This window comes from Mesocricetus auratus, unplaced genomic scaffold (assembly GCF_017639785.1).
Source record: "Mesocricetus auratus isolate SY011 unplaced genomic scaffold, BCM_Maur_2.0 Super-Scaffold_100010, whole genome shotgun sequence".
In the NCBI taxonomy this organism is placed as follows: domain Eukaryota; kingdom Metazoa; phylum Chordata; class Mammalia; order Rodentia; family Cricetidae; genus Mesocricetus; species Mesocricetus auratus.
Window position 1 is genome coordinate 80,221,021 of NW_024429194.1, and position 19,288 is coordinate 80,240,308.

General features: G+C 51.4%; 1 protein-coding gene across 3 annotated transcripts in view; it reads left to right on the plus strand.

The window, feature by feature from the left end:
• Positions 1-19,288, plus strand: part of Kiaa0930 (KIAA0930 ortholog) — a 43,533-nt gene that overhangs the window by 2,629 nt on the left and 21,616 nt on the right. Inside the window, exon 2 of one of the 3 annotated variants that reach the window (XM_040754040.1) lies at positions 829-867. The exons of 1 other annotated variant lie outside the window; for it this stretch is intronic. In XM_040754040.1, coding sequence (XP_040609974.1) covers positions 829-867 — 39 coding nt within the window. Of the gene's footprint in view, positions 1-828; positions 868-889; positions 1,000-19,288 lie in introns of those variants that run through there. One more of the 3 variants, XM_040754042.1, reaches the window with a different exon arrangement.

Sequence of the window (19,288 nt, forward strand, 5' to 3'; positions counted from 1 at the left end):
CTGCACCAGGAAGCAGAGAGAGAGATAGGTAAATGCTGGCACCAAGTTCATGTTCTCCTTTTTGTGCTGTCCAGGACTCCGCCCCCGTGAGATGTGTCTGTCTATGTTCATGGTGGCTTTCCCCACATGGATTAACCCAGTCCAGATGATCCCTCAAAGCCTTGCCCACAGGCTTGTTTTTTAAGTGATTTTAGATCCTGTCAAGTTGATGGTGGATGCTGCCCATCGTAGGCCTGACGGTTGGCCCGCACACTTAGAATGTAGGAACTCAGAGCCCTGTCAGGGGTCTGGACACCTGGCAAGCAGTCAGTTACCCCCTCGGCCTGTCGGACAGCTTTGCATTTTTGTTTCAGTTTTGTCCTTTGGATTCCATCTGCCATCCTCACTTTACAGCTGTGACAACCTGTTGGGTCTATTAATAAATTTATTGGTGTTGGGAAGTGGACTGAGAGCCTCATGCTAAACACGTGCTTTATGACCCAGTGACACACCCAGCCCATTATGAATGAGTTTAGGTGTTTAAGCAAAGCTTGTTACTCAGAGCTATGCTGTGTCCTCTCAGGCTGTTTTTTTGTTTGTTTGTTTGTGAGGTGTCCAGGGAGCCTCTGGGACAGCTATTATCCTGTCTGAGTCGGTGTCTGTTTATAAGATAGGACGAAGTTGCTGGCCCTATCTGCGTAAGGATGGTCACTTGGCTCTCAGGATGAAAGGCGCCTTGTAGCTACAATTCTGATTTTTTTTACTCTCTTCTGTGTTGGCCTCAGTCAAAACATTTTTTGAGCACCTGCTGTGCGCCAGGGATTGAAGCTGGTTCTTGTTTTATTGCAGGGCACCATCTCTCAGGGAAGACAGAATACAGCTGCGTAGGTGATTGCCAGGTTAAGTAAAAAGTCTACTGGAAGCAGCCAAGATTGTGGCTGCCCATGCAAGATTTTGGTGTTCCCACAGGAAACTACTTACGGCTCTGTAGCTCCCAGAGATCTCTGGCCTACCTGACTGGTTGGTACTCACCCATGTGATAAAGGCCCACTGCTTCTCATAGGGCTGGGACTCCTCCCCGGTCCCGAATAGCAACACAGGCAGGGTCTTTTATAAATAGGCAGTTTCACCAACCAGTGTGAGTTCTGGGGGGCCGGGGCCCACATCTTGCTGCTTTGTCTCTGTCTTGGCTGAGTAATTTTGAAGGCCTCGGGCCTGGGTGTTGGGCGGCCTTGCCTGATAGATGGTGTAGGGGTCTTCGCCTGTCTGGGTGCTGAGTGCTTTGTGTTCATTCTTTCTGTTTATCCCTGAAGTGTGTGTCTAAGCCATAGGTCTCCTGGCACTGCCTGGAACACAGGTTTGGAGGGGTGGTGTTGTGCCTTCGACCACAAGTGGCAGGGTGTAGCTGAGTTCAGGCTCTGCACAGAGCAGAGGCCTGCCCAGACCTGTCTTCAGTGTGCCAGTGTGGCCTTGTGTCCCCCAGGTCGGCACGTACGCTTGCTTGGCTGAGATGGACCAAGGAAAGGGTCACGTGCACAAGAGACTACTCACGGGAGGGGTTTGTGAATGCTGTTGGCCTCTGGGCAGACCTGAGTCTGGGAGGGGCTGGATGGAGGAGGAGACGCTGGGCAGTCTGGGGAGGGGGCTGTGAGAGTTGAGGCTGGAGCAGTGACTTGGGTGGAGTGTCTGAGAATGTGGTGCTTCTCAGGACTGGCCTCTGCGAGCTTTGTAGGTGTGGCTTTGGCCTGGGCAGGTGTCAGGCCAGATGCTCCTGCACCTGTAGCATTTGCTATAGCTTGGCTCCTGTGGAGAGAGGCTCTGCCACTACCCCGTTTCACAAGGTGAGGAAGCTGCTCTACAGAGGGACCTCCTGAGGTCACAGAGCTAGGAGGCCTGGCCAACCCCAGCCGAGGCCAGTGAGAGACAGCCTGGAGAAGGTTCAAGAAAGATGAAGGAGGAACTGCTGCCTCCTATGAACCATGTTCTCACGTGCGCTGGGCCGCTGGGGTCACCTTTTGAAGTGGGATGGGCCCCGTGCACCCCCAGCTGACCTGGCACTTTTCCAGGCAGATAGATATTGCTGGGTTTAAGTGGTGGCTGGGGATCCCCTGGGAGGTATGGCTGGAAGGGAGGAGGACTGTGGCCAAGCACCACCTCTATGTCCTGACTGTAAAAAAGGAGGCAGGCTCTGTGGGGACATGTGAATTACAGAAAAGCAGCATGGCGTGCATGGGCTCAGCATAAGCTCTGAGGGAGCCAGCTCAGGCTGAGCTGATGTCCCGGGTGAGGATGTCTGTTGGAATGTCTGCCCATAGGATTCTTTTTAGGATCAGGAATTAGAGTTGTTAAGAAAGGGAGTGGGCTACAGCTGGCTGAGGGAAAAACCTCCAAAGAGATGGCTTCTTGTTCTGAGGTTCAGGCCCGTTGGCAGTCCTTGGGCAAATCTCTCAGGATGGCAGCAACCCTTCAAGCTGATGGTTGTTAGCTGTTGTGGGCCAGCATGGAGGGAGGAAGTGTGTCTGTGCGGAGTGGTAGCAACGCTGTTTTCGGTTCCTGGGCCTATTTTAAGGCCAGTGATTCTGGTTTCTGCTAGCCCTAGGACTGGAGCAACTTTGAGGCACTGGTGAAGTGGAAACCCATGTCCTTGGGGGTGCCTGAGGGCTCTGGGCCTTGGGTGAAGAGACCGTGGTCACAGCTGCAAGGCCATCTGCAGCCAGCCTCCTCGGCATCACCGGGTCCGGGCGACAGTGCTGTGCTGTCCTGCTCTGTGGCATGGCTGAGTCATTTCCCACCCGCTGGCTTTCAGTCTTCTGACGTGGACGCTCCCTGCCTCCTTCACCAAGCTGGGAAGGCTCCTGAGTGTCAGCTTAGCCTGGAGTTCACTAAAGAGAAGCCAGCTCCACATGGATCACTTGTTTAAAAAGCACCAAACAGTCTAGCCAGTTAAAAAGAGCTCATTTGCTGGGTGTGGTGTTACACGCCTTTAATCCTAGCACTCAGGAGGCAGAGGCAGGTCTCTGTGAGTTCCAGGCCAGTCAGAACTACACAGTGATAGCCTGTCTAACGAATGAATGAATGAATAAATAAAATAGTTTTTAAAAAAGTAAAGCAAATTTGCTGGATGCAATGGTATGCAACTCTAATCCCAGAACCCTGGAGGCAGGAGGATCACTTTGACTTTAAGGCTAGTTCAGGCTACACAGCAAGTTTTGGGCTAGCCTGGGCTACTTATGAGACCCAGTCTCAAAATGTTTAAATACCAAACATTTTAAATATGAAAACTCAACAATAGTTGAGTGGCTGTGACATAATTTATCTAACTGGTTTTATTTTGTTAGTAACTTGGCTTCACAAATAGGTCTCTGTATTGATCTGGCAACCTGGGAGGCCTCTTTTTTTCTTTCTAAGACAGGGTTTCTCTGTGTAGTTTTGGAGGCTGTCCTGGAACTCGCTCTGTAGATCAGGCTGGCCTCGAACTTACAGAGATCCGCCTGCCTCTGCCTCCCAAGGGGAGACCATTCTTAGAGTCTGACCTCCAAGGGCCAGGCTAGGGCCGTCACTAGAGGAAGATGCTCACCAGACTCACAGGAAGACATTTTAACACTGGCACAGAGCAGGAGGGAAGGCGAGCTTTAGTAGGGAGTAGTGGTGTGTGCAAAGAATCTGGGAAGAAGCCTGCACTGAGAGTGTGCGTGTGCAAGGGGCTGAGGAGAGTGCACTGAGAATGTGCGTGTGCAAGGGCCTGAGGAGAGAGTGCACTGAGAGTGTGGGTGCAAGGGGCTGAGGAGAGTGCACTGAGAGTGTGTGTGTGCAAGGGGCTGAGGAGAGTGTGCACTGAGAGTGTGTGTGCAAGGGGCTGAGGAGAATGCACTGAGAATGTGTGTGCAAGGGGCTGAGGAGAGAGTGCACTGAGAGTGTGTGTGTGCAAAGGGCTGAGGAGAGTGCACTGAGAATGTGTGTGCAAGGGGCTGAGGAGAGAGTGCACTGAGAGTGTGTGTGTGCAAGGGGCTGAGGAGAGTGTGCACTGAGAGTGTGTGTGCAAGGGGCTGAGGAGAGTGTGCACTGAGAGTGTGTGTGCAAGGGGCTGAGGAGAGTGCACTGAGAGTGTTGTGCAAGGGGCTGAGGAGAGTGTGCACTGAGAGTGTGTGTGTGCAAGGGGCTGAGGAGAGTGTGCACTGAGAGTGTGTGTGTGCAAGGGGCTGAGGAGAGAGTGCACTGAGAATGTGTGTGCAAGGGGCTGAGGAGAGTGCACTGAGAGTGTGTGTGCAAGGGCTGAGGAGAGTGCACTGAGAGTGTGTGTGTGTGTGCAAGGGGCTGAGGAGAGAGTGCACTTAGAAATCACGTGTGCAAGGGGGCTGAGGAAGGAGCCAGCACCCTGTTGGTCTGTTAGTCCTCAGTCTGTCTGCTCACCTGAGAGATCTTTGCCTGGGATCTCTGATTTCCTGCTTCTGGAGGCTCAGAGCCCGTTGTCCCCACTAGGAACAGTGATCACAGCCCAGGCGGGCTCCCATGACACCTGCCTGTCCACCTGGCCTCCTCCCACACTGCATGCCCACCAATGCCCAGCAGCATGTGTCCCTCCCTTCCACGTCTTGGTGACACCTCTTACACATCCATCACCCAGGGCTGCTCAGTGGGCAGCCTCGTAAGCCCTGTCTCATTCCATCCTCATAGCTCCCTGAGAAATAGGAACGGATTCCACATTTTATAGAAAAACTACCACAAAAAATGGGGCCCAGAAGCTGGGCAGTGGTGGCGCACACCTTTAATCCCAGCACTTGGGAGGCGGAGGCAGGCGGAGCTCTGTGGGCTTGAGGCCAGCCTGGTCTATAGAGTGAGTTCCAGGACAGCCAAGGCTATTTAAAAGCGGTGGGGCAGAGCATTGAATGGTGTTCTTATCATCTTGGGTTTGGGTGCACTCAGCTTTCTAGAGGGCAGAGTTCTTAACCCTGCACCCAAGCCCTGTCAGAGGGCTGGAGCTTGTCATGCCCTGGCAAATGGGCTATATATAACCCTGGAAGCTTCCTGCAGAGCAGAGCATCTTCCAGGTCCCCTGGTGAGGACACATGGAGCTTGGATCGCAAGGGTAGGCTGCTGGGCTGTGGTTTCAGCCATGTTCTGACCAGATATATCTTCCTGAACCTCCAGATGTCCCCACCTCTGGATCCATCCCTTTGGCGTCTTCCCTGGAGCTCCCTTCCTCCCTCTGTGCTGCACGTGGTGTGGGCTCGTGGGCTAGGAAGTACTTGTCCTGGGCTGGGGCACTGGGCAGCTGTTGCTCTTAATCCAGTGTTGTCCTCACTGGCTCCATTTGAACCTCAGCTTCCACTTCCCTGCAGCCTCCCTGCCTCAGTCTACCCACTTGTCACCACACTGCCCACTGTGTCAGCTCACCTTTGGACAGGGCCACTGCTGGGAACCGTGGGTGCATCCAACTCTGCTGGGGGAACCCGAGGCACTAATGTGTGTTAGTTACTGTCCCATCCTGAGCTGTATTCCAGCCTGCCTAGAAACTTTCAACCCCATGTGCCCACTCTCCCCACCCCCAAGACAGGAATTCACTCCGTGGGCCCTGGCATCTCCACTGTTAGCACGTTTCCCGTGTGACCAGGGCAGCACTCATGGTTGGGGGTCCCTGATCTGTCCAGCTACCTGTCCTTCCCATTTCATAGATGGGGTCGCTTGCCACTGAGGCTCAGAAGCCAAAGAGTGCCCGTGATGCCTCCCTTGTCAGAGTTGTCCTCCCCCTTCCTGAGTGGTCTTTGCTCACTCCTCTTCGTGGCCATCACCATTCTGAGGGACAGTCAGTCGATAGCCTCCGCCTTGGGTCTTCTGTCCCACCTGGGTTGGTTGGGTTAGGGAGTATCCCAGTGGGGTTCATGAGGGATGATCCCCCAGGACATGCTCCAGGTAGTTTGGACCAGGTAGCAAAATGCTCTGGAGATCCAGGATGTAACAAGAAGCTCTCAGGATGCTGCCAGCCTAGCCTTGTCACCAGCAGGGGAGTTAGGGCAGGTTCAGGAGGCCCTAAGGAGACCCCGAGTGGCTCACACAGGACATGACCATGAGAGCTAGGAGGAGCAGGAATGCCAGGCCCTAATCACTCCATCCTGGGGCCCTGTTGGTGTGAGGAGACTGAGGCCCATTGGTGGCAGATGGTGTTTCCTTACTTTTCATGCGGGCAAACAAGGCCCCCAGAACATACACATGGGAGGAGCCCCAGACTTTATGAGACCCACTGGGCTGCAGAGTGAAGTAGTGATCTATCAGCTGGATGGTGTCCTCAGCTGTCCCTGGGCTATGCAGGCATTGGGGTTCCGAGGTTTGTTTAAACTCACAGGTTTAGAGTCGTCTAACCAGTGAAGGACCCTTTATACAGTCCAGGCTTAGAACGGAGCCCTATCAGCTCACTCTGGGGCTCCTCTTCCCCTTTGATCCTCCTTTTGGTGTGGACATGTGTATGTGATTGTGCATATGTGATGTGTGTGCATGGAGGCCTGTGAAGGCCAGAGGTCAGCTGGAGATGTCTTCCTCAGCTACTTTCCACTTTAATATTTTGAGGTTTTCTTCCCGAACCTGGAGCTCACCTATTTGGCTGGGTTGGCTAGCCAGCAAGCTCCAGGGATCTTCCTGTCTCTGCTGCCCTGGTGCCGGGATCACAGCTTTTATATGTGTGCTCGGAGTGAAACTCAGGTCTTTACGTTTGGCCAGCAAGCACTTTCCTGACTGAGCCACTTCCCCAGCTCCAAAGCCTCTTCCTGGCAAGGGTGAGACAAACCCCCAGCCGGCTTATGTATTTATCTGTGGTATATATGTAGAATGGGTTGCCCTTGATCTCATGGCAATCCCCCTACCTCATCCTGCCCAGGACTGGGATTACAGGTGAGAGTCATCGCACATGGCCTTGAGGCTCTCAAATACTATTTAATGCTGCTGCCAAATGACTCATGTCTGCCTGAAGGGTGTCGGGAGATGAAGGGAGAGTGTGGTCTTTGCTGGGTGGCGGCACTGTCCCTGTCTACTGGAAACCCTAGTGTTTGGGTGGGATTTGAATGCAGACAATGCTTTCCACACTTGGGGTGAAAGGAGACCCAAAGCTGTGATTACCCATGGACTCAGAGAAAACCTGTATGAAGGGCTCTCACCTCCACACTCACCGCAGGCATGCTGTTCCTGCAGTCCTCAGCACAGAAATTGAGTGATGGGCAGGCTGTGATTGAGGTAGCTTTGGGCTGGCCTTGTGTCATCTAGATCTTTCCTTTTTTTTTTGGTTTTTCGAGACAGGGTTTCTCTGTGGCTTTGGAGGCTGTCCTGGCACTAGCTCTTGTAGACCAGGCTGGCCTCGAACTCACAGACATCCGCCTGCCTCTGCCTCCCAAGTGCTGGGATTAAAGGCGTGCGCCACCAATGCCCGGCCGTCTAGATCTTTCTAAAGCATTGCTTCATAGGTACCTTTGCAACAACAGCCATAAGAGACCTTTGTGCCTATGAGAGTCTTGCCTGCTTGTGAGTCCTGCCCATCTGGACCACATCTTTCTGTTCATTTGTTTTTTAGACAGGCTCTTAATGTAGCCCAGGCTCATCTCAAACTCACTATGTAGCTGAGGATGACTTTGAACTTGTGACCTTCCACACTGAGTCCTGTGTATTGCCAGGATGGAACCCAAGGTTTTGCGAATGCTAAGCAAACATTCTACCTATGGAGCCGTACCCCCGCCCTCCAGTGCATGTCTGTATGTGCGGCTGTGGCTGTTGTATGGGCTGTGCCGCTCAGTTTTCCGAACCCAGCACGCAGAGCTGAACTGTGATTCGTCCTGCACCCAAGAACATGGAGCTTGCTGGAGAGGGAGAGACCCGAACAGGAGGGCAGAGCATCATCTTTCACACCTGTGGCCTCTTTCCACTGCCCTGTGTCCTGTTCATGCCCTTGTGGGGCCTGCCCCGACACACCGGGACATCCAGGCCTCACTACTGATGTAGGCAGTGAACAGTCTTCTTAGGAATGTTGCTCGAGATTCCAGCATCAAAGGAGATTAACACAAGAAAAGCATACGGGCTTGTGGAGTATGCGTGTCATGTGACTCGGAGTCCCCCTCGAGGTGAAGGGCTAAAGCTGTCTGTGTTTCATGCTAGGTCTGATGAAGTGGATAGTTGTGCATGTGGAGGCCCACACCTATACTCTCACCAGCTGAACTTAGGGGCTGAGGCAGAAGGATTGCTGCAAGTATAATGGGCTGCAGAATGAAACACAGTCTCAAACAAGCGAGCAGAGCATGTGGTAGTCTGAGAGAAAGGCAGCTGAACAAAATTATGGGTTGATGTCAGTAAAGTGACCTCTTGGTCTTGGGAAGTCCTGGAGTATAAGGTGTGGGAGGCCAACGGAGGGGAGATTCCATCTGTACAGCCACGGAGAATTGTGTCATATTCATGCTGGGTGAGACTTTCCAACGGTGCGGTTACTTTGGGGTCACCCACACTTTGTAAGTAAGCCCAGTAAGCTCGTGGGTTCCTCAAGCTGTACCTTGGTGGGATTGTCTTTCGGTTTGTCTTGGGATCTATAAGGAAGGGGTAGAAGTTTCTTTTCTTTCTCCTGACAGAGTTTTCACGACACCCTCTGTATGTCCCAGGTCACAAGCCCAGAGATGGCCTGCCTTGCCTCAGTTTCACTCAGCATCACCACCTGAGCCATGGCCTGTCTCCATCTGCCTGGCCCACAGCAGACACCTGTCACTGCTGGTCATGTCTTTGATGGCTTCTTGATGCCTATAGGGCAGAAGGCGTAAGGCTCTTAGTGCTCTTTGCTCCTCTTAGTGATGCAGGAGGTCCCCAGGACTCCCCACTCTGCTCTCCTCTGCCTGGAATTGCCCTCCTGTCTGTTGGACAGCCTCGGGGGTCAGCTCAAGGTCCTCTGGAGCCTTTTCCTGGTTCTGTAGGAACTGACCTCCACTCCCTTCCGAGGGCACTCTGCCACCAGGCTCCTCCCCACACCTCCCTGTGCCCCTTCCAGTGCCCGCTCAGTGGACAGTGCCATGTCACCCCCACAGGAACTCAGAGTGAGGGACGTGGGACTGTATCGGGTGTTGAGTTGGTGGAAGAGGCCTTTAGAGTGGAGAGGGTGTCCGGGTTTGGGGAACCAGCCTTTGACAGGGGGCTTTCTCCTGAGCCCTTCCCACAGTGGGAAAAGAGATTTCCTTGATTCAAGCTGGGATGGGCTATGGCTGGCTGCCTTTAGGAAATGAGGGGGCAGCTACATCAGCCTCAGGGCATCTCAGAGATGGTCTGTGGGAACAGGGCATAGTTCCTACCCTCAACTCTTGGTTTCCTGTAAGTGAATGAGGAACAACTGTCCACTGACGTTCTGGGACATCTGTTTGAAGCCTCCCTCCCTCCCTCCCTCCCTCCCTCCCTCCCTCCCTCCCTCCCTCCCTCCCTCCCTCCCTCCCTCCTCCCCTTGACAGGGTTTCTCTGTGTTGCCCTGGCTGTCCTGAAACACTATGTAGACCAGGCTGGCCTGGAGCTCAGAGACACCCCTACCCCTGCCTCTGCTTCCTCCGTGCTGGAATTAAAGGCATGTGCCACCACTGCTGGGCTCACGTGTTATGCTCTTAAGGATTGTTTTAAAAAAACAAAAACAAAAAAACAAACGTCACTAGCTGTGGAAAGTACTATTGGCCAGCAGTGCCATTGCTTGAGGCCATCAGTAGGACCATGTGTGTGCTTGGGTTTGGGGACAACAGACATGAAGGAAGAAAGACAGCTTAGTGGCACATTTCTCCACTGTATGTCATGGACTTAAGTCCCTGATGTCTCACCGCCCTGTGAGAGCTGGAACTCCATGTTTGGAGCCTCAGACAGAGCCGTGGTTGGGCTGCTGGGGTTGCTGACTCAGGAGATCCAGATCCTGCCAGCCAGGGAGGTGGGGCGGGGATTCCAGAGTACTCCCACACCCCTCCTCCCTCCCAGTTCTCCTGGGAGTCCTCTCCCAGCAGGGAACCTGGTGGGATGAATCAGCCTCAGCTGGTACAGCAGTTGTTCTCAGCTGAGGCCACCCTCGTCCCTGGGCTCACCCGGGAGGGTTCCCTGAGCCCTACAGAGCTCTAGCCCACCTGTCACTCCCTTTCTGTAGTGTCACCCCTGTTGGTACATGGCACAGGGAGACTTAGGGAGACTGAGGCAGTTGCTCATGCTCTCCCAGTGGCAGTAGGTAGGGCCTAAATTTCCAGGATTTGGGCTGTGGCCTGTCCATTCTCGCATCCGTATCAGAGGCTGCCCTTTGGCGCCCTGTCCTTTTCTGGGTGGCCCTGTCCTGGACTGGCAGGCGAGGAAGCACCCAGCCCCTGGTTTTCAGAAGGCGGGTGGGCGGTTGCGGAAGTGAGAGCGGAGGCGGGAGCTGGAAGAGAATTGGTGCTGGAGGGGGCCGTTCCAGAAGGAGGAAGTTGCTCCATGTGCAGTGAGGGATGAGGACCCCCCGCAAGAAGGACCACCTGGCGGTGGGAAACGTGTGTGTTTGGGTTTGTTTTGCTCCCAAAGGAAGTATCTATATGACTGTGGTGTTAGGGAGATACCGAGGGCTGGTTAGCACTAGGGGTCTGCCCAGGTCTGGGGGTGCACCAAGACCTATTTTGAGTGATGGTTCATTATCTGAGTACATGGGAAAGCTTAGTGCACTTGGGCCTGCAGAGCCTGCCGCCAGCTGGTGCCAGCCCCAGTGTAGACAAGATGCAGCTACATGAATGGGGATAGGGTGCCCGGATCCTACCCAGAGCCTGGCACAAAGAGCGGGGTGAAGAAATAAATGAATAGTGAGGCCCAAGTTCTAGCCTAGGTGCTGACCTCTGCACTGGTCAGGGAGTGGCTGGAGAGGGTGGGCTCTTGGGTGTCTGAGGTTCTGTGACTCACCTCCTGCCCTGTAGCACATGAGTGGAAGCCAGAGGAGGGGAATAGTGACTGGTCAGTGGAAAAATAGCCTCCAGCCTCGGGAGACGGAGGTGTTGACTGGAGTTTGTCTCAGGAGGTTCACAGCTCCCAGGGGGTGAGGGCACCCTGTTAAGTGTTGCAGAACTAGTTTTCCATGTGGAGATGAAGGCCACCATAGTGGTGAGCCTAGGGGTGGGGGTTTGCATCTGGAGACCTCTCGGTTGATGAGATGTGCCAAGGAACAGCACAGCGGTCTGGAGACAGGCTGTGGGTGATGATGTGGCAGGTGCCGTGCCGTGCCGTGCCGGTCACGTGGGTGATTCTGTGGCATTGCTGCTGCAGAGGAAGCATAAGGGACAGCTCTGTGGGAACTGGAATCCTGCAGGCCACCCCAGAGGAAGCTCACACACTCCCTGGCAAGCGGGGAGGCTGCAGAGTGCCAGCATCTACCGTGACCTTGCTAGGCAGCCTGGATGTCAGCACCTGGTTTCCCGACTATGAAGTGGGTTCTGAGGATGGTGTGTGTGTGTGTGTGTGTGTGTGTGTGTGTGTGTGTGTGTGTAAATTTGCCTTCGTGTTTCTGAGTATATGCCATATGTTCATGTGTTTGACTTCGAATTTGCTGGCTGCCTACAGTGACCTCTGTCTAGCAAGGTGTAAGGATCCTCACAGATAAGCAGATGCATGTGGGCAGTGGTTTGACCCGGCCACAAGGTGGCAGTGGCATGCCTGACTGGTGACTCAGGCTTTGTGCCTCAGTTTCCTCCTACCATGTGAGTGAAGACCACGTCAGAGTGGGCACTGAAAAGGGAACCAGCCCCAGGGTACAGGGAGCACTTAGTGTGTCTAGGAAGGTGCAGCCCATCAGTGGCAGTCTGGGGTGGGGCTGAGTGTGCAGACCCCAGAAGCTGAGCACAGAGAAGCTGCCTACTGCTAAGGGAGGTGTAGTCTCTGCGGAGGCATTTGGTCAGGGACCTGGGTCAAGGTTGGCTACTGCATTTGGGGGAATGCAGGGCAGATTCGTAGGTACTGTCTGGAGAATGTAGCCGTGTGGTGAGGGAGCCTGAACTTCCTGAAGAAGATACCAGACCAGCTGAGCCTGATTTGACTGTCCACACCCCACACACCCCCACTTCCCTTGGGATTGCTCACATGGGACCTGAATGACCAGTTCTTCATCCAGGGCCCCATGAGGGCAGCCTGGCTTCCTAGGACAGCCTCTTTGTGCTTTGTGTCCCAGGGAATGAGGGCCCTCAGCACCCAGGCACAAGATGACAAAAGGCCTATTGAGGCCACAGAAGCCTATTCATCCTGCCCAGAGGACCAAGGGCCACCCTTGGACTCTTGTCAAAGAAAGTTGACCTCCTGGCTTCTGCTGTGGGAGGTATCCAGAAGCCAGCAGAATCCACGCTGACCAGGTGTGCTCTCGGGAAGACCTTGTCCATGCAGCCGTGGTGTGGTTGGGTCCAGACCAATAGCCAGCATGCAGGTGCCACAGCGGAGAGACGCTATCCCAGTGCCCCTACCCTTTGCCAGACTGTTCCTTGGAGGGTAAGCACCGACCGCCTACCAGAGTGCCCCTGAGGTCGGCCCCTCCAGCTCCTGTTCCTCGCTAGGCCTTTTCCTGTCCTCCCTCAGCCCAGGCTTACCTGCGATGGCCTTGAATGCTGCTCCCCAATCACCTCTCCACCTTCTTTTCACTTCTCCACCTTCTTTGCCTTCTTAGCTTATAGTTTCCAAAGAGCTGAACTCCCCTCACTGGAGGGCAGCTGGCAGCTGGGCCAGGGTGCGTGCTCTGCCTCCCAGCCCTTGCTCCTTGCCAGGCTCTGAGCGCCGTGTGCCAACAGCCCGGGTAGTGTGCACTTGGGATGCCCCACACCCAGCACGAGTGGGTGCCGCTGGGTTCACAGGCCAGCTGGGGCCAACTGTGCTCCTGGGCAACAACAAGAAACCTGCTGATGGAATTGTGAGATGCGGAGCGTGTTGTTCAGGGAGCCTTGAAAATGGGCCACAGATCGCATTACAGGTGGTTGTGAGCCACCACCATGTGGTTGCTGGGAATTGAACTCAGGACCTCTGAAAGAGCAGTCAGCATTCTTAACCACTGAGCCATCTCACCAGCCTGGAAAACTAGGAAACAGGAAGGAACCACAGCTCTACCACTCTAGAGACACTCCGGACATTTGGATACTTTCTTTCAGTCTTTCTGGGCATTAAAAGCAGAACAAAACCAAACTATATTCTCTTAAGTATTTCTATACTTACGTTCATTTTCTGTGTTCTGACTCCCTCTCTTGATGTAAGAAATTTTCTAGTAGTTAAGTTGTATTAAATTCTGGCATTTGCTAACCATAGTTGCTGAAAATGTCTTGATTCCTTTGTGTGTGTGTGTGTGTGTGTGTGTGTGTGTGTGTGTGTGTGTGTGTGTATGTGTGTGTGTGTGTGTGTGTGGTGGAAGCCTATGGTTGACACTGGGTATCATCTACAGTTACCCTCCACTTCTTTTTTTGAGAAGGGGTCTCTTCACTGAGTCTCCGGCTTGTTGATCTGGCCAGATTAGCTGGCTAGCAAGCCCCACATGTAAGCCCGTCTCACATCCCTGTGCTGGAACCCAGTATGCACCTGCCACCCTGACTTTTTATGTGGGTCCTGGGGAGTGAGTCATAAGCTTTTGTGGCAAGCACTTCTTTGAGCCATCTGCAGAATCCTGTTTTGGTTCCCTTTGTTTGCTATTTGAGTTAGGGGATCTTACTGTGTAGTCAAGGCTGGCCCACAATTCTCTGTCCTCTTGTCTCAGTCTCCTGAGTGTTGGAATCATATGTGGGGTATCATGTCCAGCTGTTTTTGGTTATTTTTTCAGTAGATCAACTTAAAATATAAAATTCAAAATATATAAGAATTTTTTGTTTTGTTTTCTTGAGTCAGGGTTTCTCTGTGTAGCCTTGGCTGTCCTGGAACTCATTCTGTAGACCAGAGTGGCCCCAAACTCACAGAGATCCACCTGCCTCTGCTTCCCGCGTGCTGGGATTAAAAGCATGTGCCACCACCACCCAGCAATAAAACAATTCTTCATGAAAAACCCAGTTGGGGACATAGCTTTGTAGCAGAGTACTTGGCTTAGTTTTCACAAAGCCCCAACACCCCTCTCTGTCAAAAGTCATAGTTATCTATTTATTTATTTATTTATTTTGGTTTTACGAGACAGGGTTTCTCTGTATTGTTTTGGAGGCTGTCGGTCTAGCCTGGCCTCGAACTCACAGAGATTCACCTGCCTCTGCCTCCCGAGTGCTGAGATTAAAGGTGTGTGCCACCACCGCCCGGCTTCCCAAAAGTCAAAGTTTTTAAGGGCCATCGAGATGGCTTAGTGATAAAAGTGTTTGCCACCAAGCCTCACAACCTGAGTTCCATCCCCAGAACACACATGGTTGTAGGAGAGAACTGGCTGTCAAAATTGTCCCCTGACCATCACACATGTGCTGTGGCACACTCCCCTCAAATTTTAAAAAAGACAAACCAAGCCTTTTGTATTAACTGCTTTTCTTGTTGCTGTGACAAAATATCAGAAAAACAAAAGCAGCTTAAGGGTTTGAGCTTATAGTTTAGTAGGGTTATAATTCATCATGGCAGAGAGACCTGTGGGGGGATGCGAGTAGCTGGGAGTCAGAGTTCTGACTCTCAGCTGGCTTTCCGCGTTCCCCACTTTTATTCAGGCCAGCCCTAATCTACTTGCTCCAGGTCTCCTCCTACCTCTGCCTCTGAAGTACAGGCCAGCCTTGCCTAGGATATTGTTCACAGGGATGAATTCAGGCCTTCACGCTAGTACAGAAACTCTCCAGCTACGGAGTCATCTCCCAGGTCCCCACTGAATACCGCCTTGATTTCATCGATCACCTTATCCATTTCATTCATTTGCTCAGTTTATAAGCATTCATTGTTTCTGTAACCAGACACTGTCGTGGGAGCTGACTGTATAATAGTGAACAGAATGACTACAGACAGGCAAGACTGAGGGCTTCAGGAAACTGAAGTTCTGGCGGGACGACTTTGTTTAGCGTGTTTCAGGCTCAGAATACAGTATTCTTTTTGAGACAACAGCTGTTTTTCGTTTGTTTGTTTGGTTTTTGGTTTTTCAAGGCAGGTTTTCTCTGTGTAGCTTTAGAGCCTGTCCTAGAACTCATTCTGTAGACCAGGTTTGCCTTGGATTCACAGAGATCTCCCTGCCTCTGCCTCACCGAGTGCTGGGATTAAAGGCATGAACCACCATCACCCAGCAACAGCCAGGTTTTGTAAATAAGTAAATAAATAAAAAGATAAAATATCCATTCTAGGGGCTGGAGAGATGGCTCAGAGGTTAAGAGCACTGGTTGCTCTTCCAGAGGTCCCAAGTTCAATTCCCAGCAACCACATGGTGGCTCACAACCATCTACAATGAGATCTGGTGCCCTCTTCTGGCATAAGCAGACATGCAGGCAGAACATGGTGTACATAATAAATAAATAATTAAAAAATATCCATTCTATTTGATAGTGATAATGCATAGGGGTAGAGAATGCTGGCAAGGTGGGGCTTGCAGGGGTGTGTGTGTGTGTGGTATGTGTGTGTGTGTATGGTGTGTGTGTGTGGTACGTGTATGTCTGTGTGTTGTGTGTGTTATGTGTATATGTATGTATGTGTGTGTCTGTGTGGTATGGTGTGTGTGTGTATGTATGGTTTGTGTGTGTGAGTTTGTGTGTGTGTATGTGTGTTTCTCAGTGTGTGAGTGTCTGTGTGTGTGTGTGTGAGTGTGTGAGTGTGTGAGTGTGTGTGTGTGTGTGTGTGTGTGTGTAGGGCAGAAGACAACTTCAGTTGCCATCTTCAACAACACTGTTCACCTCCTTTGACACAGGGTCCCTCTACTCTGCCGTTAGACTGGCCACCAGTGAACCCCAGGGGTACTCCTGATGCTGCCTCTCCAGCACTGGGGTTGAACCACCACACCCAGCATTTTTACATGGTTCCAGGAATGGGACTCAAGTCCTCATGCACTTTACTGACTGATCTGTCTCCACATCTTGGGGCTTGCAATTTCAGATTGACCAGGCTGGCCTCTAACTCAGAGATCCACCTGTCTCTGCCTCCCAAGTGCTGGGATTAAAGGCGTGCCTCTCCACCACCGGGCTAAATTGATTTTTAAAAATATTTGCTTTATGTGTCTGGTTGCTTTTTCCTGCATGAATGCCTGAGCACCACATGCATGTCTGGTGCTTGTGGAGGTCAGAAGAGGGCGTTGGGTCCCCTGAAGCTGGAGTTACAGATGGTCTGGGAACCCCATGTGGGTGCTGGGAACCAAACCCAAATCTTTTGCAAGAGTAGCCAGTATTCTTAAATGCTGAGCCAACTCTCCAGCCCTGGGCTTGCAATCTTAATGGGGACCTAGAGCTAGGAGTGGATAGAGGTCTGACTTTTCTGTAGGGGAGGAAACTTGTCAGCAGAAACAAATGTCCACAGACTGGGAGTTGTGCAGGGAAGTGACAACCAGGAGTTTCTACTGGAGACTGTCTGTGGTCACATGGGGCCTAGAGAATGATGGGTTTGGGGTTTGTGTTGAAAGTGAGAGTCTTGAATGTGTTAGGACTCTACATCTGAGTAACAAAAACGCACGGTGTCCTACTTATGCTTTGCTGCTCACCAAAAGAAACCTAGAGAAGAAAGGGGTGTATTTTAGCTTACAGGGCCTTTAATGGTCCATTACTGGGAGAGTTGGGGCAGGAACCATGGTGGAACACTGCTTTGCTGGCTCACTCCCAAGAACCAGGTGCCCAGGGAATGGTGCTGCTCACAGTGGGCTGGGCCCTCCTTCGTAATTAGCTTTCAAGACAATCCCCACAGACACGCACACCCACGGGATGTGTGATCTGAGAAACCCCTGAGACTCCTTTCTCAGTGACTCTAGACTGTCCACGTGTTGAGTTAAGGCTAACTAGGATACACACCAAAAGAAGCTCAGACAAGGGTCATATACTGGCTGACTGTCTGTGGGAGGGCAGCAGCCTCTCTGAAGCTTCCCTTTGTACTGTTGCTGGCGTTTTCTTTTGTGTGATGGGGCCTCCAGAAGCTGCAGTTTTCGTCTGCAGCACGGCCGGGCAGTGGATGGTTTGGGCTGCTGTGATGGGAGGGTTGAGTTTTTTAAAAGGTACTTTACTGGCTGGAGAGATGACTCAGCCATTAAAGGCTAGACTCAAAACTGAAAAATATATATATAAAAAGTGTTTTACATTTATGTGTTGTGTGTATATGTGTCATGTCACATGTGTGGAGATCAGAGGACAACTTGTGGGAGTCAGTTCTCCCTTTCTACTATGTGGGTTTTCAGAATGGGCTCAAGTCCTCAGGCTTAGTGGCAAGCACCTTCCCTCACTGAGCCACTTAAATGACCCTATTTTTTATTTTAAGACAGGGTTTCACTCTACAGCTCTTGAACTTACCATCTTGTCCAGGCTGGCCTCAAACTTATAGTCATTCTCTTCCTTCAGCCTCTCAAGTGCTGGGATTGCTGATATATAACACCATGCCTGTCTGGAATTTAGTTTTATAGTTTGTTATGGGGTCTAGTTGGAATCTCATGTGACTCTTCTGAATATTTCTAGCTGCGTTGACTTTTTGAAAATGTGAATGTGTGTGTGTGTACATACATGCATATTTGTGTATGTGTGTGTGCATGTGTTCATGCATGTGCATATTGTGTGCCCAGGTGTTCATGAGTGTGTGTGTGTGTGTGTGTGTGTGTATACATGTTCCTGTGGAAGTGTGTATGTGTTGTACTTGGGTGCATATTCATGTGGGGAACCAGAGATTGATATTAAGGATTTTCCTCAGTTCTTCTTCACCCTACTCACTTTAATATATTTGTTTTTATATTTTAAATTATGTGTATGCTTGTGCCTTGTGTGCATGTGTGCGTGTGAGCGAAGATGCTAGAGGCCAGAAGAAAACACTGGGTCTCCTGCCTCCAGCTGGCAGTTTTAAGCTGTCATATGGGTGCTGGGAACTGAACCTGGGTCATCCAAGGGCAGCAAGTACTCTTAACCATTGAGCCTTCCCTCCAGACACAAGAAACCCACTTTTTTTAAAAAAATAAAAAGTAATTATTTTATGTACATTGATGTTTTGCTGGCATGCATGTCTGTGTGAGGGTGTCAGATCTTGGAGTTTTTAGCTGCCATGTGGGTGCTGGGAGTTGAACCTGGGTTCTCTGGAAGAGCAGTCAGTGCTCTTAACCACTGAGCCATCTCTCCAGCCCGTGACCCTACTTTTAAAATCGGGAATGGGAGTTGAACTTGGTTGGTCTCCCAGATTTGAACTTGATTGGTCTCCCAGCAGCCATGATCATGTCTCTTGAACTATAAATAGATGTGAATACATTGGTAAGCCTAATATTAGATTATTCTTGCACTGCTAATTAAATCTTGCTTAGTCAGTAACATGTTCTTAGTGGATTTCTGGATCCTGTCTAGTACTGCAGTTAAGATTTGTTGTTGCTGTTTTGAGTCAGGGTTTTATGTAGTGTTGGCTGGTCCTAAATTCATCATGTAGCCAAGGATGACCTTGAACTCCCAATCCTTCTGTCCACATTCTGGGATTATAGTTACTAGCTGCCACACTTGGTCTGCATGTACGATTTTCATGTTGATCCCTATGTGGTTTTATTGAATGTGTGTGCCTGGATATGTTGTTTTGGAGTCAGTTGTCTACTTCATAAAAAGAATGTGCAAGTGTCGTGGGCTCTAGTACTGTATGAGAAGCTGAAGTTACCTATGAACTGACAGCATTGCCCTCCCGGGGGTGTGCCAAGTCGCTAACACAGCAGTGTAGCAGTCCTTGACCTAGTAGGTTTACTAGGTGCCTGTTCAATACCTTGATCTTCTCGTGCTGTCTTCTCCATGACAATTGCAGGAGCAGCCATTATTAATCTTGCTGATGGGGAAACTGAGAGGTTGGGTCACTTACCCAAACAGGCAGCAGGCAGCGGGCAGCAGTATGCCATAGTTAACCCAAGATGGACCAAGGCTGGGCCCAGGTCCCAGGGTCATCCTGCTCGACTGGCAGAATTATGCTCTTCCCTGTAAGAGGCACAGGGCTAATTAGCATTGTCAGCCAGGTTGCAGAGGCACACTCCTTAGCTAAATTTTACTTTTGTATGACTTAATATTTCCTAAGCAAGTTTACTTTCCATCCTTGAGAGCCTCCATTTCCTCCTCCAACTAGAATCAGTTTTTACCTTACTGTCCCCACTCACTGCTCATGGTGAATGGTAGGCATTGCGGAGTGGTGAAAACCGTTACCTGACAAGTCTCCAGCTGGGACTGAACAAGGCAAGACACTCTGCTTTTGTTTTTTTTAGTCCTCAGAGAGT